The 27,423-nt window shown below is 42.9% G+C and overlaps 1 protein-coding gene across 1 annotated transcript in view; it reads right to left on the reverse strand.

The window, feature by feature from the left end:
- Positions 1–27,423, reverse strand: part of LOC144785000 (actin-associated protein FAM107A-like) — a 69,771-nt gene that overhangs the window by 30,576 nt on the left and 11,772 nt on the right. Inside the window, exons 2-3 of the mRNA XM_078664119.1 lie at positions 15,641–15,685; positions 13,511–13,608 (exon numbers count right to left, since the gene is read on the reverse strand). Of these exons, the coding sequence (XP_078520245.1) occupies positions 13,511–13,608; positions 15,641–15,685 (143 nt within the window). The remainder of the gene's footprint in view (positions 1–13,510; positions 13,609–15,640; positions 15,686–27,423) is intronic.

Raw genomic sequence — 27,423 nt, forward strand, 5'->3', positions numbered from 1 at the left:
CACACTAGTGCAGTGTTTCCCAAACTGTGGTCCGCGGACCCCCAGGGGTCCGTGACACATTCTCAGGGGGTCCACAGGCAGCAGTTTTAAAAGCACTTGAAAGTATCTTGTATAATTAACAGTTTTCAAACAACAATAAAAGTGTCAAGATAACACCAGTGATTAATGTACCTGCTGGGGAGAGATGAGAGTTTTGTCCAGTGGAAGCTTTGAATTATCTAAAGTAGCACAGAGGGTTAACATGCCTACTGCAAAGAACATGTATATTGCATTTTAGAAAACAGAGATTATTTTGGTACTGTGTAGTTCATAAGTGACAATCGTAATCTATCACAGTGAGCTATAAACTGTCATCAAAGATCTGCTTGCAAACTGCAAGGGACACATTTGTCCCAGTCTTTCATTATCTTGAAACTGCTAAAAAGGTTTATTTGGGTGGAAATGCATTTTTATTGTCAGTCGATGCTAACCACTGTGTTATGTTCTGAATCCTGAGTTTGTGCTTTTCCAGACTAAACACTATATAAAAATGCATACCAGTATGAATGACGTGAATTCTACACCTTGTAGTCCCCTTTGCCTTATGTGACATTGTCTATACACTGATTTACATGTATGATTCACTGTCTCTATATGTGTGTAATGTAAAGTGCTCTCTCTCATACATTGGTCTGAGAGATGCTATAAAAAATGGACTACATGAGACAGAGGGGCTATGGAGAGATGAGAGGTACTGTTGGAGGGTGAGAGTGGGGGAATTATTGAAGAACCCAAAAAAGATTGTCGTATTCTGGTGCATAGTAAGGACTTAATTTACTGTTCTTTAAAAGCTAATACAATTCAATATGCAATGATAACTGTGTTGTAGACTGCACCATTGATTCCTAAATGTTTTTTGGGGGGAGCATCCCAAAGCCCCCTGTGCAGTGGTCAGACTCGCTCACTGCACTTGGCATGCACCCTATGGGGACTGGTCTGAAATCATTTGCCAGGGCTGCTTTGGGTTTCCAGTCTGGCCCTGGCAGGAGCAGGAGCCTTGCACTGCGAAATAAACCCAACCATTGAAAAGTTAGTCATGGAGATGCGCACCAACCTTCCCAACAATTGTCTTCATTTTTTCTAAATTCTTTCAATATAAAATACTACAGAAGTGGCAGAGAGAGTCGTTAGCCTCCTTGGCTTAACGACATGCTCCACCACTTCAGAAACGCAGGGCTGCACCTATATTTACAAGAATACGATGCAGCCCTGTGTTTCCCCTACGCTCACGCTAAACTTAACTTTGTGGTGCCAACGCAGGCACCCTTGCACCATAGTGCAAGGGTGTCTGCGTGCAGGGGAAGATTGTTTATGTACAGTAAGGTCCCCCTTCCTGCATATAAACAATTTTGAAATGCCGCTTTGTCCCTTTTATATGTGCTGCTTAATGCAGCACACATGGAAGTTACAAAATGTCATTTTTTGAAAAGATTGTTTATGTGCAGGAAGGGTCATCTTCCAGAATATAAACAATCAAAAGCGTTTCGTAAAAACTAGGAGAATTAAGGCATTTCTCCTTGTTTCGCCAAGTTGAGACCAGGTTTTGCCTGGTCTTAATGTTGTCGTTGCCTCCCATTTACGATGCCCTTGTTAATAGGGTGCAGTGTCAAAATCAATGGGTGTTGCGGTGGAACGCCCACCGCAACACCCACTGCCCACCCCTTTCACGCTAAGCATTGGGTGAAAGGGGGTGTTATTTACAAGCCAGCGTTAAGCCAGGTTAAGTGGCTTAAAGCTGCCTTCTAAATAAAGCGAAAGCCCCTGTCGCCATGGGAACGTCGCAAAAAGTGACATTCTCATGGTGATAGGGGCTTGTAAATATTTCCCTAAAATACTTTCTAATCCGAGTATTTGTTTTGTGTGCACACGTGTGTTTAGTTTTTTTTATTATTGTTTTAATGTTTGAATTTTAAATCCTACAAATTGCGTGGGGGTCCCCGGCTTCCAGCAGTGACTCTGTGGTAAATAAATAAATAATACCCTATTTTTGACTAGACTTATAGCATAACAGATAGCTCAATAAATAAGAGTCAAGATTCGAGGTAGTAGGAGTTTCTGCAGGTTTATTACAGCATAAGGACAGGATCAGGACAACCTGCATGGGAACAGGACAATAAGGCCTGGCAGGACAACTGGGGCCCAGCAGCTGCCGGGGCTTGGTCTGGGATGAGCGCGCTAACATTTAATAACAAAACATTGACTTATATACATAGCGCAAACACATAGCATTACATTGCAGTAGGCGTAACAGTAGGTGGAGTAGAAGGCGTGACGCGTAGCAGTCGCGAGAGATAACAGAAATAAGAGGTGTAACTGGGAGTTTACTTAGACATGTGATGCAAAACGTAACAGAATATGTCATGAATGGGCGGAAACATTGGAGGGGGCTACCTAAGGAGCCGGGACCTCTAACCTAATGGTGCGCGAAAACTGGCAATGACGTGTTACTAGGAGAAGCTGGGGGCTATGAACTCTGTGCTAAGAGCAGAGACTAGAGTCTGGAGGGTCGGAGCGACATGTACCTAAACCCTATCTGGTATCTAATGTTTAGGGAACATGTTGATATAAACTAGAAGTCATGAGGGGAAAAGCTAACTTGATTCTAAGACTGGACCATGCATTATTCTACATGTAGTGCGTGATGAAGAATACTAAATGACCATTAAATACAGTATTTCTCTAACGTGGAGACGAGAAGGCTAGACAATGACGGAAACTATTGATGCAGTTCAGTAGCTTAGGAATGCAGAGGAGGAGGACTGAACTGATAGCAGGAACTATAACATACTTTTGGCAGACTCAGAGGCAGAGCCGGGGTGCACCGGGCACTGCAAGGCAGGAAGTAAGTGAAGGGTCGAGGATACAGGTGGGGGCTGTATCGCTCCTTAGCGAGGCTTTCAGGAGACAGGAGCTGAATCTGTGGTCCGGGCCCTTTTGAGGCCTGGAAACGGAGACTTTATAATTGAATAACGTGCACACTGAGAAACGTGGCAACATTACTTACATAGGCCTGATATTCGTAGTATTCACGAGGACTGGAAACTAACATACTAGAGGTGGACACAACCATAATTGCGTCATTAATCAGAAATGGGGAATAACATATGCATATTGATCATGCACACATAACATATGATGGATGAGGCGTAGGGACACAGAACATGGCAAAATTTACTTTTCCACATTCCCTCCTTGTCACTACGTTTTCCATCAGGAAACATCAATATTCATGATACCGTCTATCATTTCATACAGTACCATTTGCTCGTCTCGAATTGTCTTGGAACGGGATTTAGAACAGGGCTTGGGACGGGGAATACAAGAGGTAGCACACATGCTGCAAATCGCAGGGCCACATTGTATACAGAGGCAGCAGCTAAATATGATCGCTACTGCAATACCTAGAAAGGACAGGACTTTCCAACCCCATGCGGAAATTATATTCCAGAACCAACCGGACCATGTCCAGGTGCCTGGATCTTGGTGTAACAGATGGGCAATTTTATGGAGTCTGGTTATAGCTGAATAAACAGACGGCGCGTTATTTGGAATGAAAATACAACAACTGGATCCGAGAACTCTACAGGCCCCGCCTCTATCGGCCAGTATGACGTCAAGGACGAGACGATTCTGTAAAACGACAATTCTCATAAAGGATTGCTCTTCAGTTAAGTTACCTAGAGCGGAGGCAGTCTCATCTACTACTGCTTCAAGGGTTCTTGTTAACCTACGAATGAGTTTACTATTTACAACTGTACCTAAATAAGGGAAAACACCTTTATCTATATCAATGAATTGCTCTGCGGCGGTTTCAGTATAATCGACAATCGGGAGATTTCTCTTGTGTCTAGTGTGTACTAAGAAAGAATTCCTATGATAGTCAGGTGGGGCTAGAAAAACAGGTGGCAGTAGGAAAGCAATGTAACAGGTTCCCTCCCAATCGAGGGGCAGACGGACATATGCAGTTTGACCACAAATAAAATAAGAATGACGTGAAGCTTTGAAAATAGATTTCCCACTGTCACTATACTTGATAACAGTAGTACATTCACTATGACCTATATGTACAGAACCATAACTACGGACACATAATTCGCCTTTGACTGGTAGTACTGAAATAGCGGGTGAGTCTGGAGTAGTATCAGACTGAACATTCAGAACCATGAAATTCGACGAATAATTTCCTAAATTATATACTTCATTTTCTAAATCTGAACCTGTTCTGTGGGGGAGACCTTGCTTGTCAGGGAAACATGTACTGTTAAGAAAAGACATATCTGTTGAGGACGACGTTAACGTGGACCATGCTCCACACGAACCATTGTGTGAGAATGGATAAGGAAAGAGTGGCAGAACTCCCTTCGGTGTCTGGAAAGGGGGGAGTCGACCACACACCCAACAATTAGTGGCATTGCTGGTCTGGTGTGAATAATGTAACATACGGATAAATGTGTTGTTACGCATAGCGAGGCGGTATGAATATTCGTGAGGAGGCAGATCACTAAACGTGTGCTCTACTGTAGCATGAGCAGACATATTTACATGAGGAACTGGAAAACACAGGAAAAGTGCGTAGCTGGTGCAGGAAATCATTATGCTGAGAAATAATATGAAACTCAGAAAAACGATACATTTGATTGAGCTTTGACTGACTCTCTCACTATGGGGGTCTATTTTATACATGTCAGAAACAGTCTAACCGTTTCACCTAGGGGAGGACTTATACAATCAAACTGACTGACTTATTAGACCTGAGCTTTAACTTATACTCCTGTTGCGGAGTTTTCTCTAACAAGGGAGGGGTTGTAATAATGTCTTGTGCGGGACAGTCCTTTAAAACAATGTTCTGGCAATCCTTCGAATCCTGGGAAATGTTCTTGGAAATGTTTTTGAGGACTGATTTCGATCCTTTGAAAAGTTTTACATGAGAAAGGTGGACCCACCCCTTCCTGCCTTCCAACTTGACGGCAGTTCGGGTGGTCAAGAGGACCTGACGTGGCTCCTTCCAACGTGGTTCCAGCGGACTTGATCTGTCAAAATTTCTGATCATCACAAGGGAGCCTGGAACGATCTCGTGCGGTGCCACCTCGGTATTGTCTGGAAATGCGGCGGCAACCTGTGAACGACATGAGTTGAGGGCAGACATCAAGGAAGCTAGGTAATCTGTCAGCATATTACATGAAACATCGGTAATACTTCGGGGTCTAGGAGTACCCCACATGTTAGGGGGGCGGCCGAATACGACCTCATACGGGGACAGACCTGATCTGGAATGTGCGACCATACGCATGTAAAACAGAGCGACTGGCAAAGCTACTAACCAGTCCACACCCTTGTCTTTACAGACTTTTGCAATGCGGATTTTCAGAGTCTGATTATGCCTTTCTACTAGTCCAGCTGCTTCTGGATGGCGTACACAATGGAACTTCCACTGGTACCCTAACAAAAGGGACACGTGTTTCATGAGTTCAGATGAGAATGGCTGGCCGTTATCAGAATATACGACTCTAGGGAGTCCATATCTAGGGAAGAATTCACGAACCAACTGCTTGGCAGTGGTCGCGGCTGTGTAATCTGGGACTGGATATGCTTCTGTCCATCTGGACAAAGCGCATACAACTACAAGGACATACTTGAAACCTCGACATCGCTCCATTTGAATATAATCCATCTGGAGGACCTCAAAAGGGTGGTCAGGGGGCTGGAAACCACCTTGTTCCACCGGGACACTTTTACCTGGATTAAACTGACAACATATCATACAGGTACGGACTTTCTGCTTGGCTGCAGCTCGTAAATGCTTGTTGAACCAAATGTTCTGGATACTGTCTAACATAGCTTTTTCTCCTAAATGGGCTGGACTATGTGCGGTATTGATAATCACTTGAACCATAGAATCGGGGAGAAACCATGTGGCTCTACCCTTCGTTAACCATCCTTGATCTGTCTGGACCCCTCCTTGTTCAGACCATTTCTTGATTTCATCGGGAGTAGCATGTAACTGGATATCTATGACATCTTGAGTAGGGTCCTTAACTGTCATGCATGTAGTCAGATCTGGAATATGTGTCATATTAACTGGTATGTCTGGAGTCTGTGCTGTAAGCTTGGCTGTGCGGTCTGCTAGATCATTACCTTGGGAAATAATGTCTGTGACTTTCGTATGTGCTTTGCACTTCATGATAGCAATAGATGTCGGTAAATGTATGGCATCTAACAGGGCTTGAATAAGGAGACCATGCTGAATCTTGGTTCCATGAGAAGTCATAAAACCTCTCTCCTGCCAGAGCACTCTGAAGTCGTGTACAACTCCGAATGCGTAACGTGAATCTGTGTAAACATTAACTTTCAGGTTCTTGGCATGTATACAGGCTTGGGTCAGAGCGACTAGCTCTGCTGCTTGAGCGGACAGAGTATCAATACGGTGTGTTTCAATAACTTCAGTGTCAGTAGTCACTGCATACGCGGCGACTAGTTCTCCTGTACTAGTTCTCATACATGAACCATCCACATAAAGTGTCAGGTCAGGATCTGGTAACGGAATATCTGTCAGGTCTTGTCTTGGCTTTGTCGTAATGTTAACTACTTCCACACAATCATGTGTGTCTGGATTTGAACTAACTGATGGTAACAGTGTAGCAGGATTCAGGACGTTGCAGCGTCTGATTTCTATGTGTGGTTGGAACAGTGTCAATTCATAACCTGTTAAACGTGCAATTGTCAAGTGCTGAGTTTGTGTTCGGTTTAAAAGAACTTCTACTGAATGTGGGACCTGTACTGTCAGGGAATGTCCTAAAACTATGGAATCACTTTGTCTGATAGCTAGTGCTGTGGCTGCAACTGACTTGAGGCACGCAGGCAACGCCTGGGCGACTGGATCTAATGTGCTCGAAAAATAAGCACAGGGCTTGTATTGACCTGCTTGATCTTGTGTGAGAACAGATAATGCTGTACCTTTGCGTTCTGTAACGAAAAGTGTAAAAGGCTTACTGTAGTTCGGTGTAGCTAGAACTGGAGCTTGACATAGGGCTTTCTTTAACTCGTTGAAACTGAGTGTATGGTCAGATGTCCAAGGGAGGACAGTCGATACGGCTGCCTCCTGTGTCGTTAACTGTATCAGTGGCTTGGCTAGAAATGCATACTGGGGAATCCATTGTCTACAATAAGAAGTAAGGCCGATAAAAGCACGTACCTCCTTCTGGGTTCTGGGCTGGGGAAGACTCGCTATTAACTGGATACGGTCGGGTGTCAACTGCCTACCCCTCTTGGACAGCAAGTGTCCTAAGTATACCACTTGCTGGACACAGAATTGAAGCTTCGAAGGTGACACCTTGTGCCCCATCTCGGCAAGGAAATACAAAACTGTAAGTGATGCACGCTCGCAGTCACGTTCAGAACGGGCTGTGATCAGTAGATCATCGACATACTGGAGCAGGGCAGTGTCAGTTGGCATGTGAATGTTGTCTAGTTGTCTCTTGAGTGCTTGACTGTAAATACTAGGGCTTTCTGTGAAACCTTGAGGAGCGCGTGTAAACATATAGCTCCTTCCATTTAAACAAAATCCGAAAAGAAACTGGCTGTCTGGATGAATTGGAACACTAAAAAATGCATTCTTGAGGTCAATAACAGTGAAAAACATGGCTTCGGAATCAATGGCTGTTAACAGGGAAGAAATGTCTGGGACAACTGGGTACTGAGGAATAATACATTTATTAAGCTCTCGTAAATCAATCACTAATCGATATACTGGGGGTGCATTTGGATCAGTACGTTTCATGACTGGAATGATCGGAGAATTACATACATTGGAGTCAGTTTCTACAACTACTCCTTGAGCCATGAGCTCGTCAATAATTTTGGATAAGGCTGCTACAGCCTCAGGTGGCAATCTGTACTGCCTGATTCGTGGTAACACTACACCTGGTTTGAGAGTCACACGATAGGGTGTGATTTGCATGTAACCTACATCAGTTGGACCTTGCGCCCATAAATGCTGCGGAACATTAGACAATCTTGAATCAAAATCTCGTAATACATAGTGACCCTTAAAGTCACGTAGGAACAGACGTATTCCCTCTGGGGAACAGCAAATGACTGCACCTAATTCTTTCAATGTCTTAATGCCTAATAGATTTTCTGGACATGACTTAGTAAGTAACAGATCAGTAGTACGGGACAATGGACCTACTTCTAGAGTAACTGGCTTTGATATTTCATTAACTATGGGTTTTCCTGAAAATCCAAGGGAAACATTTCTTGAGCCTGAGAGCGGAGCCCCTGGAACTTCGGCGTGACTAATTGTGGTCCTACTTGCCCCTGTATCGATCAAAAACTTTCTGTCTTTCCCTAATACTTGACTATGAACATAGGGACCTTCTTGGTCTACAGGTATCTCGATGAGAGGCAAGCCTACCTCCCTCTCTAGGCTGTTTCATGAATATGACTGGTACTCTGGATACTCGGACTGTGCATACTGGTACATCTGCGATGTAACATGCTGTGTTGCAGCAATAGGCTGTGGTACTGTAACTGTCTGTGGTGCATTCTGTGACTGAGGAGTCTGTGAAACTTGTTCTTGTCTCGGCGGACGTGGTCTTTCTTTAGTCTTACCAGTAGCTATGTTGTGTTTCAGAACTGCACACTCGTTTATAAAATGACCTGGCTGTTTACAATAATTGCAGTTCCCTTTAACGGGAGCCGCAGGATGACTGGCTTGATTCGGACCCCTCTTCTGACTGTCTTGAGGAATAGATTGTGCAACTAGCACTTTCATTTTCGTGTCTTTCATACGTTTTCTTTCGTGTTCTTGCTCTTCTCTGATTCTATTCTGGTGATACTGGAGCATCTGGAGCATCTGGGACGGAGTATTTGCTTGCCAGGTGCTTTCGACTTTCAAAACTCGGTTTTTAATTTGTGGACTTGAATTCTCGACTAATTTGGTAACGAAAAGATGAGGGTATGACTCACTACTTGTCTTGAGACCACTGTTAATACTGAAACATTTCTCAAATCTAGAATAAAAATCACTAATATCCTCATCTTGTTTCTGTTTACAGGCTGAGATTGCATCCCAGTCTTCTTTCCTAGTTGTCAATAATCTGGGTAAAACTTGAATCAGTAATTCTGGTAACTCTTTACATTTATCTCCAAGACCGGTACCTGGTACTCGTGCCTTGTCTTCAGCTTCTAGAGCTGTCCAATCGATCTTTTTCTCTCCCACCTCCCATTCTTTTTCCTTTAACTTTTCATACACCCCTGCGGGTAGCAGGACCTTTAACATTTTAATGATATCTGGGTAAGTGTATTCTCCCATACGGAGCATGTCTTTTAATTCTCTATGGAACCCCGCTGGATCTTTGTCATGACAGGGGATTAATTTCTTCATTTCAAGAAGTTCCATCTTTGATATCGGAGTGTATACAAACACTCGTTGCATTACGCCACCCGCCCCTTGGACTGGGTGGACTTCTCGTAGCGGATTCTGTCTGTCTATGTAAAATGGTTTACTTTCTGGGGGTGAGACATGAACAAAATGCGGGTTCAGGAACGTTCTATACTTGTGGCGCTGTTCTAGAATGACACTAATTAAATCGGTACCTAGACCTCTCCATCTGTACTGGAGTAACTCGTTCAGGATATCATGTAACGGGCCTGGATCAGAATGTTGACCCTCATACAGGGTAATGAGGTGCTGGATCATATACATACCCACCAGTCGTTGCTCGGCTGGGGGCAGTTTCAGAAACATTTGTGCCACTATTTCGTCTGGAAAAGTGGTAGAATCAGTAATCCATCGGACTGCTGATCGGGCTAGTTCTTGTTCGTGCATGGTACTTAATTCGCTATAACCGACTCGTGATTTCAGAATGTGATCGGTAGCTTGAAATACTTGTTCTAGAGAGCCTCGTTCTGGTGCTGGATGATGAAAAATAGACTTAGGTTCTGGACGTAAATGGCGATCTGGAAATCTGGATTTTCCTACATACGCTATTCTGGCGGGATTCTCGTCTTCCTCTTCAGGATCAGAGATACTTTCTTTCTCGCTTACTTGTGCTGCTTTACGCTGGTCGTGTAACCTTATTATTTCTTTACGAATTTTCTTGTACATACTTTCCATGGCACTAATGGTCTTGTGCTTACCCTCGGCTATATTATCACTCCACCTTGTTAGGATTCTCATTTCGGCGGGATCTTTAGACGGGTAATCTTGTTCTCTTATTAGACAATTGATCAGGAACTTTAATATCATGAGCTGAATCTCGGCTTTCCTTTGAGACATAATCTCGCCAATACTTTCTGGATCATCCCCTGTACGGATGAAACGATATATTCTGTCTAGATCTTCTTTCATATTTGGTAAGGTGACTAGATACTCGGTCACCCTTCTTACGCGTACGGAATATAAAACCATATTATACTCGCCTGGGACTGTGTCATAAACACATTCGGCAAGGGCTTGTCTGATTTCTGTAACAGACTTATTACTTTTAGGAGTACGCTGTGATGCTTGAGCATGTAATTCGAGTGCTGATAAACGCTTGTGTGGCGGCGGGGTTTGAGGAGGACCTCCTCCTGCGGCCCCTAGACTAGAATCGTCGACTGACATTCTTCGTGCTTGCAGAGTCGGTAATTGTAACGTGGGCTGAACTTGTATGGCAGACTGACCCGGGGGTACCGTAACAGGTACTCCGGTGTCTGGAGGAACGGGAAGTGCCTGATTTACAGGGACAGGTGGAGCGCGAACTGGATTTGCATATTCTGGAACTGTGTCGTCCAAATAGGACGAAATAAAAATATCAGCTGCGGTCGGTTTGTGACGTAGCTTGGTCGGAACTAATGGTGGCGGGAAATTACTGGGTGCCTCTGGGGTCGCTTTTGGCAAGCCTTCGGCAAGGAGAGGATACATACCCTTAATAAGGGCATGCCTCTGTCTGTCTGACTGTTCGGCTTTGACTTGTTCACCTATCTCGATTAATTCTCTTTCTTGGGCTCGTTCTTGGGATTCTCTACTTAACTCTGACTTTCTGACTTCCTTTTCCGTTCTTCTATGCGCTTCCTTACGCCATAACTCGATGGCATCTTTCTGTGACTGTCTGGCTTTCTTTTTCCATAATGCTTCTTCTACTCGCATGATACATTCGGCATCCCATGTACCCGATACGGGCCATCTATACTTTTTTTCTAACTGTTTGGTATACTCTACCCATAAATCTAGATACAATATGGCGCTTATGCCATGTTTCTGATACATAAAATGACCTGGACTGTCCCTAGGCGGAACAGGAACTGCTGCTTCCAGCAGACCCTTTCTAGTTTTTAACTGACGTAACTTGAAAAAGAGCGGCATTCTAAACTTGAATCGGAACACAATACAATACACGAAAAACAATAACAATTGGGAAAAACAATTCAGGCATACCACGACATTGAAAATACATTAAACAACATTATAAATAACAGTTCGAACAGAATACTACCTGAAAATACTGAAAACAGAAACAGAACAGAATTCTCGAGAACGGAACAGACTAGAGTTACTGGATGCACTGCTGTAACAGTACGGAACATACCGGTCCCATAAAGGAACGCATCAAGACCCGTATCCACCTAGGTGAACACTTCGTTTGTGGGCTTGGGTACCACCAACCCACGGACCAGAGTCAATTTAGACTGACCCTGTCTAGACACTACCCCAGCAATGGTACTCACCGGGCAGCACGGAACGGAAGGCCTCGGACGGGACTGGACTACGACGACGAACTTCGGACTTCGGACTTCAGTTACGGGTGGGCCTCCGGATACCTCGGACCTTGGACTCTCGGCTTGGGCTCTGGTCGGGACTCGCCGCGTTCCTCCACCGTCTCGTTCGGATGCTGGACCGCCTCCTCCGTCTTCTCCGTGGGCCTGAGGGATACTTGGAGCAGAAATATCTGCCAGTGCACGGTATGGTTCCGTCACGACTGCAGAGGGTCAGGGGGTCGGCGTGGCTTCACCGACGCGTGGGGAAAGGGCAAGTCCCTATTCGGGCGCCATTATGTGGTAAATAAATAAATAATACCCTATTTTTGACTAGACTTATAGCATAACAGATAGCTCAATAAATAAGAGTCAAGATTCGAGGTAGTAGGAGTTTCTGCAGGTTTATTACAGCATAAGGACAGGATCAGGACAACCTGCATGGGAACAGGACAATAAGGCCTGGCAGGACAACTGGGGCCCAGCAGCTGCCGGGGCTTGGTCTGGGATGAGCGCGCTAACATTTAATAACAAAACATTGACTTATATACATAGCGCAAACACATAGCATTACATTGCAGTAGGCGTAACAGTAGGTGGAGTAGAAGGCGTGACGCGTAGCAGTCGCGAGAGATAACAGAAATAAGAGGTGTAACTGGGAGTTTACTTAGACATGTGATGCAAAACGTAACAGAATATGTCATGAATGGGCGGAAACATTGGAGGGGGCTACCTAAGGAGCCGGGACCTCTAACCTAATGGTGCGCGAAAACTGGCAATGACGTGTTACTAGGAGAAGCTGGGGGCTATGAACTCTGTGCTAAGAGCAGAGACTAGAGTCTGGAGGGTCGGAGCGACATGTACCTAAACCCTATCTGGTATCTAATGTTTAGGGAACATGTTGATATAAACTAGAAGTCATGAGGGGAAAAGCTAACTTGATTCTAAGACTGGACCATGCATTATTCTACATGTAGTGCGTGATGAAGAATACTAAATGACCATTAAATACAGTATTTCTCTAACGTGGAGACGAGAAGGCTAGACAATGACGGAAACTATTGATGCAGTTCAGTAGCTTAGGAATGCAGAGGAGGAGGACTGAACTGATAGCAGGAACTATAACATACTTTTGGCAGACTCAGAGGCAGAGCCGGGGTGCACCGGGCACTGCAAGGCAGGAAGTAAGTGAAGGGTCGAGGATACAGGTGGGGGCTGTATCGCTCCTTAGCGAGGCTTTCAGGAGACAGGAGCTGAATCTGTGGTCCGGGCCCTTTTGAGGCCTGGAAACGGAGACTTTATAATTGAATAACGTGCACACTGAGAAACGTGGCAACATTACTTACATAGGCCTGATATTCGTAGTATTCACGAGGACTGGAAACTAACATACTAGAGGTGGACACAACCATAATTGCGTCATTAATCAGAAATGGGGAATAACATATGCATATTGATCATGCACACATAACATATGATGGATGAGGCGTAGGGACACAGAACATGGCAAAATTTACTTTTCCACAACTCAATGGAGGTCCGCAGGAGTAAAAAGTTTGGGAACCACTGCACTAGTGGGTCTGTGAGCAAGGTATTACACAACAGAACAGGGGCCATCGGAAGAACGGTGTGACGTGTGTCTGGCGGGAATAGAGGTCTTTATGCCAAAGCGCCCCAACATATCCCCAAGCCCTTCGAAGGAAGCTCAACGAAGAGAAGTTGCTCAACTACTCACCTTTCTTGAGCGCGGGCAGAATCGTTTCCAGTCCATACGGGGATCTCAGAGAGGCCAGAACCTGTGCTTTGGCCCAGAGCCAGAGCTCCTGCGACATCCTGGACAAAGGGGGGACAATCATGAGTCACATTAGGGCACAAAGACCAAAAGGAAAGGTGGGTGAGGGAACATGTTTGAGGCACAATATTTGAAGGATAGCTCAGAAAGAGCATCAATAAAGAAAGGCAGCATTTGAAGCATCGCATGGTTACTATGGGAACACGTATGAGGGAAAATTACAGAACATGATCTCTCCTGGCGTGTGTTTGGATACAAAGGTGGGTGGATGCTAGATGCCGCCACCCTCAGTAATGCCCGATACCAGCAATCCCAGAAGCACCAAGAGTTGAGGGTAGTTTCGCAGAGAGACGTGCTGGCAGATGCATCAACGTAGCCTTTTGCTATTCCTAAATAGCGATTTTTAAGGAATCGCTATTTAGGAATCGCAAAAGCCTATGCATGTAGGAATCGCTATTAAAATAGCGATTCCTAAACATTCCTTAATTGCTACTCGCAAATTGCTAGTCGCAATTAAGGAATGCTGTCCCATTCATTCCTATGGGCCTACAGGCCCATAGGAATGTATTAGAGATTGCATGAGCAATTTGCGAGTACCAGTAGGTACCAGTAGGTACTCGCAAATTGCTCATGCAATTTCAAGGGTGTCAAAATGACACCCTATTGCACCCCTGAAATGGATCTCTGCACATATGTTGTGCACACACATGCCCTTAACTTTGAAAAATGCACAAAAGTGCTTTTTTCAAAGTTTTAGCAAAGAGCCATGAAGTTCAACTTCATGGTAATTTGCTACTCCTATTAGCGAATTCGCTAGTTTTTTTACTTTCATCCATTGCATTTAAGGAATCTCAATTTAGAGATTCCTTAAATGTGCAGGCATATGCATCAAAGTAAATACCGGGAGCAAAGTGGCAGATCCTCAGAATCTGCCCCTTTGCGACCGGTATTTTTGCATTTGGGATGATGCATCCCAAATGCAAAAATACCGGTCACAAAGGGGCAGATTCTGAGGATCTGCCACTTTGCTCCCGGTATTTACTTTGATGCATATGCCTGCACATCTCTTCTGACTGAAACATCAGAGGCTGCACTTGACCCATCACTTCCAAATGGTCTTGACAGAGTGGAGTGGGTTTAGCATCCCACAGGAGTTTTCAGTTCTGGGGGCCTGTCTCTGAGAACCAAAGTGATTTAGTCAAGAGAGTTAAAGTATTGATTCCTAGGATTCATAGGTGCACTAACCTATATAGTGAGTTAGCAGACCAATGCCTCATAAGGGCCGGTAGGAATGGGTCAGAGCTGCTGCTAAACTGTGTATCACCAGAAAGGCCCTGATGAGAAACTTGACTGTCACTGGTCTGCATGAAAGAACATCAACCAAACTCCCTAAAATATCCCCCCTTGTGGTGCCCATGCTCTGCCAGTCAGGATAGTTTTTTTAGTGGTAAATGGGATTACATGAAAAGCGTGTACTGTTGTAGTGGGACAGACAATCAGGGTTAAAGACGGGCGTGCTATGTAGGTATACAGTGGGGAGAAATGAAAGATAAAAGAATGCAATAGGGACATGCATTGTAGCATAAAACGTAGCATTGATGTAAATGAGTTGAAATAATACATGTTTTGGAGAACTATAAAGCTAATTATAGTTTTATTGTGAATTGCAGTGACCCCCGAGGAAGGGCACACTATGGCCCGAAATGCATTGGGTTTTTAACACGAATAAAGACTGCTTGTGATGAACATGGCATTATTCGTATTCTTTCAAGAGGCCTGAGGCACAGTTGGAATACCAGAAAATTGAAAATTGGCATTGCACTCGGTTTGTGGATTTGGATAAAAGTGAGAAAAGTATATTCAAAAGAAACTGACAATCATGGAAAAAAGTTGGTATATTATGGAGAAATGGCTAAGACTTGAAAAAAACATGCACGCCAGGGGCGGCATGATGCTGTGCAATTGGTTTTTTTTGGGGGCTAGTTGTAGTCCCATCCCTTAGAAGTCAGGATAGTTTGACATCTTCTGTACAGAAGTCAGATCAATAAGTGGACATGAAAGATGTTGCGTTACCTGTACTGTGGGTGTCCTGAGGGGGGTCTCCTCCAGCGATGCTCCCTGCACCCGGTCACAGGCAAAGGCATGGAAAAGAGAAGAGGGAACACGATCAGTGGGTTGGCGTTGACGGCATCCTTGCGTCTGAGAGATTTAACCAGGGAGTGGGGAAGCCGGGAGCTCAGGTGCCCCGTGTCTCCGCTCTCATGCCCGGGTGTCCTTTCCCTTTCAGAGGCCGGTCTCTGCCAGCCGCCTTTGTGTCCTCATCTGTCTGATCCTCTGTCTGCAGCCACCACATGAAACATTATATCCTATGGTGATTACAGCTCTCAGTGATGGGGTTTAGACTGTGACTTCTCTGGTGTCACCACCTCAACCCCCACCCCAGGCATTCCCATCCACCTGAGACCAGGTGAGTCCTATCATCAAAGGAGAACCCTTTCAGCAAAGACTGTAATGTCTAAAAACTTTGGGGCATATTAACAACGGCCTGCGATAATTATCACTGGCCGTGCTTAGCGATAATTGTATAATCGCAGGCTATCTCTGGAATTTATCGCCCTGGTAGCGCGTTATTAACAACGCCTTTCTCCAGGGCGATAAAAATTCCAGAGATAGCGAGGTTATCACCGTTTTGTAGGGAACATCGCTGGTTTTCCAGCGATGTTCCCTGCAAAACGGCAATAACCTTGCTGATACGACCCACAGGGTTGTATCAGCATAATCCACCCCAATGTTAGGGATGGCTAAGTCAGGATTTTAGCAGGCGTTAGGTTTTGGAGAAAACAGCGGTTTTCTCCAAAAACGAATGTGTGCTAAAATGCTGGGGCAGCCTTGTAAATATCGCGATGTGAACTTCCGCAATATTTGCAAGGTAGTCCATCCGGGGTACGCCCAGTGACGCCCAATTTGCATCTCATTAGAGATGCAAAGGGAGGCGTTGGGAAAAAGGGTGCTAACATGCGATTATGCATGTTAGCATCCTCTTGTAAATAGGGCGATAGTTGTATCTTCAGCCAAAAAAGCGGAGAGAAAGCCCTTGTGAATATGCCCCTTAATTTTCTTCTCTTTGCTTTATGTCAGTTCCTACAGTCAAAGCGTCATACCTGCATGAGGTACTGCTATTCAGTGAGTTATAAATAAACATTCATAACTTATTAATTAGCAATTTCACATACATGTTCTGTATGCATTCATCCACTCAATCATCCATTCCCCGTCTCTCATTCATGCATTCATTCTTACATAGCCCAGCCATCTCCCAGACAATGGCTGTCTGGCCTTGGGCAATTTAGCAAGTATTGTTGTAATCTTTTGAGCAGGAGAGAAGCCCTAGGCCCTTTCCCTGTTCATACAACTGTTGAGGTTTCCTGTTGTGGGGGGTGGCACAGTTTGTAAAGTCTGACACCCCCACGGAAACAGTGAAACCCAACAGCAATGTTTTCAGATGTTTCTGGACCTTGCTGACGTCACAGATATTCTACAAAAAATTGGGAGGACCAGATATCTGGTTGCCCAATTTTTATAATATCTCAGTCTGGGACAATCTTGCTGTGACTGGGTTTTACAATCAGCCAAGTCAACGGGCCCGATTCACAGAACTAACTTAAGACAAAATCCTAAACTTACTACCATTTTGGTATTCACAGAAGGCACTTACTAATTTTGGTATTCATAGAAGGCACTTACTCATTTCGGTATTCACAGAAGTTAGGAGTCCTAAACTTTAGGACTCCTAAATCCCTTCTGTGATTACCGAAAGTCTTAAAGTTTGGATTTTTCTCAGTTTAGGAGTAGTAAAGTTAGGAGTCCTAACTTTAAGACTCCTAAATGCCTTTTGTGAATACCGAAAGTCTTAAAGTTAGGATTTTTCTCAGTTTAGGAGTAATGTTTAGGACTCCTAAACTAAGAAAAATCCTAATTTTAAGACTTTCGGTATTCACAGAAGGCATTTAGGAGTCCTAAAGTTAGGAGTCCTAACTTCTGTGAAAACCGAAATGATTAAGTGCCTTCCGTGAATACCAAAATGAGTAAGTGCCTTCTGTGAATACCAAAATGGTAGTAAGTTTACGACTTTGTATTAAGTTAGTTCTGTGAATCGGGCCCACAGTGTTTCTGATTTTTATTCAGGGATGTTACGTAAACTGTACCAGGCTCTGGGTAGCATCTGAGCCTGCCATGGAAAAACATCTGCATTAGAACATAAGCAGCTCAAAGACGAGACGCTGTATGTGTGGCTTGCAGTTCAGACCTGACCTCAAAGAAGAGGTGGTAGGGTGAGGACATGCAATGGTGGTAGTGCCAGTTTTGTGGTTTTTAAAGTAAACAATCACTTAAATCCCATTACATTTAATTACAATTTCAGACACGGGGAGACTTGGGTGACTTCTCCACCAGAGTCGAATCTGGAATTTGCACCCACATTTCTGTACTGCTTTATGTCAAAGTTCTTTCTTAGTCTCTTTTACTTCTCTCAATTATTTTCCACTTTAACACTCCCCTCAGATCATCCTGGCCTCGGTCTAACATTTTTATTTTTATGAAATGCCCCTAATTCATATATTAAAGACATAACACACCCAATCACAGCATTCACTCTCAATCGGTAACTTAATCTCCTTTTCTGGAATACCTCTTCCAGTACAAACCCTCTTGCTTCTCCGACTGGACTCTCTCGTTGTTCCATCTAATCTTTCTTTCCAGAAGACCACGTCCCTTCAGATAATACAACGCGAAAGACGAGAAAAATGTATCTCTCTCCCTTGTTAAAGCATCTATTCCAAGTACTCCATTTACCTTCTCTCTGGTTTCTTATCTACATTCTGATAGTTTCTTAAACAGTCAAGTAAACAAGCATTTGTCGGACTGGTATAGAGCAGCTTATTCACATGACTTAGGGCCTCATGTAGGTAAATAGTATTTACCGATTCGGTATTTACGAATCGGTAAATGCTATGTAGCTAGAAAATTGGTAAAAATTACAGAATCGTTAGGATTCGGTATTTACCGATTCGGTAATTGACATTCATTACTCTGGTCCTCCAGGCCTATAGGAATGAATGTCAATTACTGAATCGGTAAATACTGATTCGGTAAAAGGGGGAAAACATTGAAGGGGGGCAGAGTGTCACTTTGACACCCTGTTGGACCCCTCAATTGTGTATGGGTGCACATGTTGCAGACATACATGCCCTAAGGGCATGTATGTCTGAAACATGGCACTGAAGCAATTTGCATAAAATTGCTTTTTGGGGGGTTTTAGTTTTTCGAATCCTAACATGGGATAAGCACTCATTTAAGTGCTCCCTACATTAGGTATTCGGTAATTTACTGAATCGGTATTTAAGAAATCGATAATTTACCGATTCCTTAAATTACAGAGTCGATAAATTACTGAATCCTTAATTTCGGCCCCCTACATAAGAAAAGCCCATTACCGGTCGATAACGGACGAAATTCGTTTATTTCGGCTGTTACCGACCGGTAATGAGCCACCTACATCTGGCCCTAAATCATTCTTTTAAGCAATCTCTAGATATGTGGTTGATTCTTTCCATTCCTCAAGTGCAGTTAGAATCCATAAGGGGATAGAGGGGTGTAGAATTATTGACCCATCAAGGTTTTCTCTGAAGAGTACTTTTTAGTAATTCATGGGCTTATTATCAAGAACGTTGTTAAAATTATTGCAACTTTAGCACAGGAAACTGCCGCTAAAGCGGGGATATTGGGCTTGATAATATGCCCTTGAGAATTCCAATACAAACCCATGTTCACACCAGAACATCGGCTTCTATGGGAATTCACAAGGACATATTATCAAGCCCATTATCACCGCTTTAGCAGCAGTTTCATGCCGATAAAGCGCCGATAATTTTAACGCCGTTTCTTGATAATATGCCCCTCAATGTTTTCAAAACACAACTTAGCTTCATGGGATTCTTTGCTGTATTCAGCTTCAAACTTTCCAATTCCTACGGAATACAATCTCCAAAGCTATCAAAATAAATATTTCTTAGCAAAGTCCAGGCTGCAGCAACAATGTATCTCAAGTGCCAAGCAAGGACACTCTGGACCACCCGGTACTTATAATCTTTGGGCCCCATTCACAGAACTAACTTAAGACAAAATCCTAAACTTACTACTTTTGGCATTCACAGAAGTTAGGATTTTGTCTTAAGTTTGTCTTAAGACAGACACAAGACAGACTTTAGACAGAGTTAAGACAAACTTAAGACAAACTTAAGACAAAATCCTAACTTCTGTGAATACCAAAAGTAGTAAGTTTAGGATTTTGTCTTAAGTTAGTCCTGTGAATCGGGCCCAGTATCTTTAAAATGGTCATCGATGTTTCCAAAACACCATGCTACGTCTGTGGCCTCATGGCCTCATGGGAAATGTAGTTTCTGATTCTGAGTTCAAGTGCCTCCTGCTCAGTGTGCCTGCCATGGACAGGAAGCCCCTTGCCAAGGAGAGCCAGTGTTTTGAGTGCACCGCCAACCTTTCTTTTCCTGAATACATGTCAAACTCACATTTTTAGAGCCCTGAGTTCGCTTATTCAGTGAGTGAGGAACAGTCGTTTGAAGTCCTCAGTACAGATCATGACAGGCACAAACTGAACAGCATTAGCTGTGAGAAAATATCTTGGGGAACTTTTCCTCGAAAACTATTTCTCTAGACTCCCCTTTACTAATGCACACCCACTATTGCGAATCTACGCCCACCTTGCAACTTATGTATATGTCATGTCATGTCATGTCAAAGGTTCTTGTATAGCGCCTTATCACCGCAAGGTCTCAAGGCGCTTGCTTTGGAAACCCGTCCTGGCTTTTTCCCTGTGAGATAACCCATACTGGGCATCTCCAAGTGGAAAGCCAGGCATCCCGCCGCGGAGGGCCGGAGTGGCCATCTTTTCCCCCCCAATCTTGGCCCTGGCCACATGCTATAGCACTATGCGAATGCTACGAAAGATGATCCAATGGATACCATTGAAAGCCAGGAGAACGCTGGTCCAGGGTCTTATAATCAGCCGGTTAGACTATGGCAATGCACTTATGGCCTCCATTAATGAAGATCTATATACTAGAGTCCAGGTAATGCAGAACACCGCTACCAGACTAGTCCTAATTCTTCCATCCCGAACCCCCTCGGTACCTATGCCGAGATCACTGGACTGTCTCCCAATTTGGAAGCGTACCTGTTTCAAACGTATGTGCATTGCACATAATTCCTTACACGGAGTTGGGTCAAGTAATCTATCAAAGCAGCTCAAGTGGTACTCACCAAGAAGGAACCTCAGGTCTGGAAGAAAATACCTTCTGACCCCTTTGAGAGTTTGAATCGACAGAAATGGTAGTAGATCTTTCTCTCACCGGGCATTTCAACAATGGAGCAAGCTTCCAAAACATATTTGTGCTATTTCAGACCTTAAAAACCCGGGGGCAGATTAGCAAGGAGTAGCGATATTTATCGCTAAATGCGCTTAGAGCATTTTTTGAAAATAATTATAACTGACTATCGCTGGAGATTTTAGTGGAGAAAACCTGCTATTAGCAACGTTTTTCTCCATTGTGCTAAACTATCCAGCGATAGTGGCGAGAATATCGCTGGAAATCCAGCGATATTCTCGCATTAACGCCAATGGGGGCTTAATGTAATAATCCACCCCCCCATTGACTATACAGGTAAGTCAACTTTTTAGCAGGTGTTAGATTCTAGCGATAATCGCGCTTAGCGCGATTTTTTTTATCACTTCACCTGCCTTGCTAATAGGCGATAGCTGTGTTAGCGACTGCTTTCAGTCGCTAGCAGGTTGGGTACACCCACTTTGCATGTCATTAGCGATAAATATCGCTGACTTGCGAAGCGGGCCCCAAACCTGTAGCTATCGTCTAAAAGCTTTCGCTAACTGCTGTTAGCGACAGCTTGCTAATAGGGCGATAAAAATATCGCCGCTTTAGCGGGAAAAAGTCCCGCTAAAGCGGCGATATCGCCCTTGCTAATATGCCCCTTGGTTATTCTAAATCCATTTCTTCGTGCAATAGGACCCACTCTGGTGGAGAAGTGTGGCTCAATGGTTAGAGTGGCAGACCCTGATGCAGAGGTCTGGCCCGGGACCAGGGTTCAATTCCCGCCTCGGCGGGGTCTCGGGCTCAATTTCCCCGGACCTGATAATTCTCGCCTCGGTGCCTATTCTACTCACGGGCCCCACGCTGCAACTCTGGGCAATAGCTTGCTTAATCTCCACAACGGCCCCAACAGCGCTGGGATGCCTGGCCTCTTGGGGGTGCCCAGGAGTGGACATTTCACAGGGATAAAGCCAGGAAGGGTTCCACAGCGGTATACGGACAGCGCCAAGACACCTCGGGTGAGGTGGCTGTGCGCTTTACAAATGCCCTCATTTCTCATTTCTCATTTCACCCCTATGAGACCATGAGACCCCTGGGGTAATATGTGCGCTTCACAAATGGCCATAACATAACTTCTGAAATCCGGGATGGTGGCACACTCATCGCATCACTGTCCCTGCATGCGTCTTAAAACTTTACCATCTGTATCACATCTTTTTCAGCTCACGCCGGCACTAAACTGTCCTGGTTCCCTGTTTAATCAAACCCTTTCATTCCCAATCGCAAGAACATTAGGCCTTACTCTGTGGAGAGATACAAAATGACTTCCCGTTATGAATCCCAAAGTTCTCACTCAACTCATCCTTCACTGCTTGAAGCCGTTCATCCTTCACATATAGTATTATTTGTCACCATTTCTTCCCTCCATTTTCCTCTTTCTTTACAGACACACATTCCACCGTGCCTTTGCTCCTCATCGTCATCCAACCATCATCTTTCCAATTCTTGTCTTGGCTAAATATTCTATCACAAGGTTGTGTCCGCCTTCTATAAAATCCAACACAAAATGACAAAGTGACCATTGTTTTTTACCAAATTGGTTCTCTGATTTTTTTCAATGATGTGGTGTATATCGTCGCTCAACGGCTGCCTTCAGGAGGCTGAAGTAAATGGCTGAGTAACTTTAAACCCTCTTAACTAAGGCAATGCAACAAACTTGTCTCTTTTCAATCCTCTTTATGTCTCTCCCCACTGGAAGGAACATCTTAGATAAACCCTTCTATTGTTCGAGCAGGATAGCTGTGTCACCCGGAGGTTGTCCGAAAGACAGACGCGGTTTGGGATTCTGCATCCTTGTAGCGTGTAGAATAAGTATCGGTGACCAACACGAGTTCACTAGAGTGATGCTGAGTCATCAAAAGAGCTTCACTTCACTATACAAAAGGCACCCTTTGCAAAGAAAGAAATATTCAATGTCTGCCAGGAACTCGTCTAAAAAGCAACGGTTGCGTATTTCAACATCACTGCAAAGACCAAACATACAATGAGTCCAAAATTGCTAAAATGTGAAAATCCATCAACACCTCAGATGTTGCCTCTTTACCCCAACCATCCATCTCCCCCATCTCAACTCCTTCCCTGCAATCCAACTTCATCTCATCCAGAGCTTGGAAAAATGCTGCAGCTCAAACTCCGACCCTCAAAGAGGGTCCACGTCTCTTATGGACGCAACCCTCAGTTGCTTGCTTCAAACAACTCTTCTTGCAACACACATGACCAACATGATAGACGTTGGCCCTCTCAAACGTGTCATCAGCAATGTGCTGACATAACCTGAATGATGGATTTAACCCAGGTTTCTTGACTGGGGGTGAATGTTTTGATGTGTTCTGCATTCCGTCCATCAATTGTGTGTCTTTTGCTTTGTAATTTGTCATTTGTAATTTGTAGTGGTATTTGTAGAGCGCAACGGTCGCTCCGGAAGGAGCATCATGGCGCTGATTTCTTGGTAGGAGGTCGGTTACCTAGTAAAGATTAAGATTAGATGGCGGCCCTAGTGTAATCATCTGGAAGATTGAAGATCCAGGTTTTTAGTAGTTTCCTGAACTGGATTTCTTGGATTTGGGACCTAAGATTTTTAGGCATAGAGTTTCAGGCTTTAGAGGCCAGGTAGTTTAAGGTTTTGCCACCTTTGGTTTTCAGATTAAACCTTGCTAGCATGATTTGATTGTCATTGGAGGATCGCAGGGTTCTGTTAGGGTTGTAGTGGGGAAAACGCCTGATGAGATATTTAGGACCTGTGTTATTGAATGCTCGGAATGCAACAATAAGAATCTTAAAAAGTATTCTTTTATGCAGAGGGAGCCAGTGGAGAGTTTTTAAGGCAGATGATATTGAGGATTTTCTGGGTAGTCTTAAAACTAGTCTGGCTGCCGAGTGGAGTGCACTTTGAAGTTTTTTAAGTGTAGATTTTTTTGCGCCTGCCAGGAGACCGTTGCAGTAGTCTAGGCGGGCGAGAATTAGAGCCACCGCTACAGTTTTTCTAGAGTCCGTGGGTAAGAAGTCGAAGAACTTTTTAAGAGACTTTATGATACCGAAGCAGCGGCCGGCAACAGTCATGGCGTGTTGGTCGAAGGATAGTTCAGTGTCGAATAAGACTCCAAGATTCTTTGCAGTTGCTACAGTCTGGGGAGGAGCAGCGGAGTCTTCCGGCCACCATAGGCTGGGGCAGAAGTTAGCCTTTTTTCCCATAGGGAGGATTTCTGGTTTGCTGGAATTGCATTTTAGATGGTTTTTATCCATCCAATGGAAAATGGCCTTCAGACAGTTTTTAAGGTTTTGTTCGGCCTTGGTGGAATGTTCCTCTAGAGGTACGATGAGTTGAGTGTCGTCGGCGTACGATGTTACCAGTATGCCGAATGACTCAATCAGTGATATAAGAGGGATCAGGTATACGTTAAAGAGTAGAGGACTCAAGATGGAGCCCTGGGGCACTCCTGATGGGACACTCTTTTCTTTAGAGAGAAAGGGACCTAGGGCGATCGTTTGGGTTCTATCTGTTAAGAAGGAAGTAATCCATGCAAGGACCACATCAGAGATACCAATATCTTTCAGTCTGCATAGTAGTATGGAATGCGAAATAGTATCGAAAGCTGCTGTAAGGTCCAGAAGAATCAGAACAGCGTTCTTCCTCTGATCCTGCAGCAGCTTTATAGAGTCTGTCAATTCCATCAGTGCGGTTTCGGTAGAGTGATGGGAACAAAAACCTGACTGTTGGGGATGGAGTACGTTGTATGCTTCAAGATGATTTTTAAGTTCTCTATAGACCATTTGTTCTGTAATTTTTCCTAGAACAGGGAGGAGAGATATAGGGCATAGATTTGTAAGGTCAGATGGGGATTTATTAGGTTTTTTCATCAGGGGTTTTACTATTCCCTGTTTCCATTCACGTGGCACGATCCCAGTGATGAGGGAGGAGTTAACAATCTTGTTTATGATTGGATTTACCACATCAATTAGTTGGTGGAGAATTCTGGGGGGGCATGGGTCGGACGGCGATCCTGACTTGCATGCCCTAAGTGCGCCAGGTATTCCCAGACATGGGTCCTGGACTCACTGTGCCACTGGAGCCAAGCTATCCTGGCTGATGAGGGCTGAAAGCCTGAAACCGGTCCAAGGATGCTTGTTTCCAGTCCAGGGAGGACCTGGCTTGGCCGTTCGGGCTGGACTGTTCCTATGAGGCACAGGGTCAAGACTGATTTGCATATGGCTGGGTCTAAACTGGGGTGGCGTGGTGAGCAAAAGAATGGTTGATTTAACCAGATTTCTTCACTGGGGTGAATGTTTTTGTTTGTTCTGCTTTCCGTCTATCAATTGTGTGTATTTTGTATTTACATGGGATCACTGAAATAATATCGAGGGACAGAATATCGACCAACAAAAATATCGTTGAGAAAATATCGAGAGACAAAATATCGAGTTTCTATCTACAAACAGGTAAGTACAAAAATATCGAGTTAAAAATATCGTTTACAAAAATATAGTTGTAAAAAATATCGACTTTAATAAAAACAATGTTTAATTACATTAATATAAAAAATTAATTACTAAAATATACTTAACAATACTTAAAATAACTTTTAATAATTAAATAAATAATGAAAGTAAAAAAATAATATTTTTTTAATCATATTTCTTAAAACATATATGTATATATAGTAACAACATTTAATTAAATAATAGCCAATATTATTAACGTACAAATACAAAAGAGTAAAAATTACTATTCCCACTCCAGTGGGTGCAACAGTAGGGAAAGCGTTGGATAGCGTAGGGGTTAAAATTACTATTTCCACTCCAAAGAGTGCAACAGTGGATATATGACGTTACAACGCAACTTTTACAACGCACTACCATTACAACGTAAGTATTGGTAAGTATATAATAATTTTTATAATTTAAATTATTTAAAATTTATTTAATATAATTTAATTTAATTTAATTTCATTAAATTAAATAATGTAAATTTAATTTTACTTTATTTTTACACTGTACTCCTGTACCCCAAAATCCCAAAACTGACCCTGAACCCTAAAAAAACCTTTACCCAAAAACCCAAACTGACCCTGAACCCTAAAAATACCCCTTTACCCAAAAACTAAAAACTGACCCTGAACCCTAAAAATACCCCTTTACCCAAAAACTAAAAACTGACCCTGAACCCAAAAAATACCCCTTTACCCAAAAACTAAAAACTGACCCTGAACCCTAAAAATACCCCTTTACCCAAAAACTAAAAACTGACCCTGAACCCTAAAAATACCCCTTTACCCAAAAACTAAAAACTGACCCTGAACCCTAAAAATACCCCTTTACCCAAAAACTAAAAACTGACCCTGAACCCTAAAAATACCCCTTTACCCAAAAACTAAAAACTGACCCTGAACCCAAAAAATACCCATTTACCCAAAAACAAAAAACTGACCATCAACCCTAAAAATACCCCTTTACCCAAAAACTAAAAACTGACCCAGAACCCAAAAAATACCCCTTTACCCAAAAACTAAAAACTGACCCTGAACCCTAAAAATACCCCTTTACCCAAAAACCCAAAACTGACCCTGAACCCTAAAAATACCCCTTTAATTTAACATAATTAGCAATTAATCAATTAAATTAAATTAATTACCAATTACATTTTAATTAATTAACAAATATTTTTAATTAACAATTAATTAAATATTACTACCAATTATTAAATTTACATATTTAATTAATTATAATTAAATTACTTCCCACCCTATTCCCCTATAAACCCACAACCCGCTACAGGAAAAAAATTATTTAAATTTACACAATTAGCAATTGATCAATTAAATTAATTACCAATTAAATGTTAAATAATTAACAAATATTATTTAATTACCAATTAATTAAATATTACTACCAATTAATACATTTACATATTTAATTAATTATAATTAAATTACTTCCCACCCTATTCCCCTATAAACCCACAACCCGCTACAGGAAATAAATTATTTTAATTTACATAATTAGCAATTAATCAATTAAATTAAATTAATTACCAATTACATTTTAAATAATTAACAAATATTATGTAATTACCAATTAATTAATTATTACTACCAATTAATAAATTTACATATTTAATTAATTATAATTAAATTACTTCCCACCCTATTCCCCTATAAACCCACAACCCGCTACAGAATAAAATTACACAATAATTTAAAAAAAATCATTAATTAAAAAAAATTATAACATAAAATGACACTTTTCACACATATTATAACATAAAAACACTATAAATAATTAAATATTATTTAAAAAACGATATTTTCACTTTCTATATTATTTACAGTTGATATTACTTCACTTACCTTAAAAACGATATTTTGGCTGTCGATATTCTGTCCTGTCGATATTTTGTCC

This window comes from Lissotriton helveticus, chromosome 10, assembly GCF_964261635.1.
Source record: "Lissotriton helveticus chromosome 10, aLisHel1.1, whole genome shotgun sequence".
Classification (NCBI taxonomy): Eukaryota; Metazoa; Chordata; class Amphibia; order Caudata; family Salamandridae; genus Lissotriton; species Lissotriton helveticus.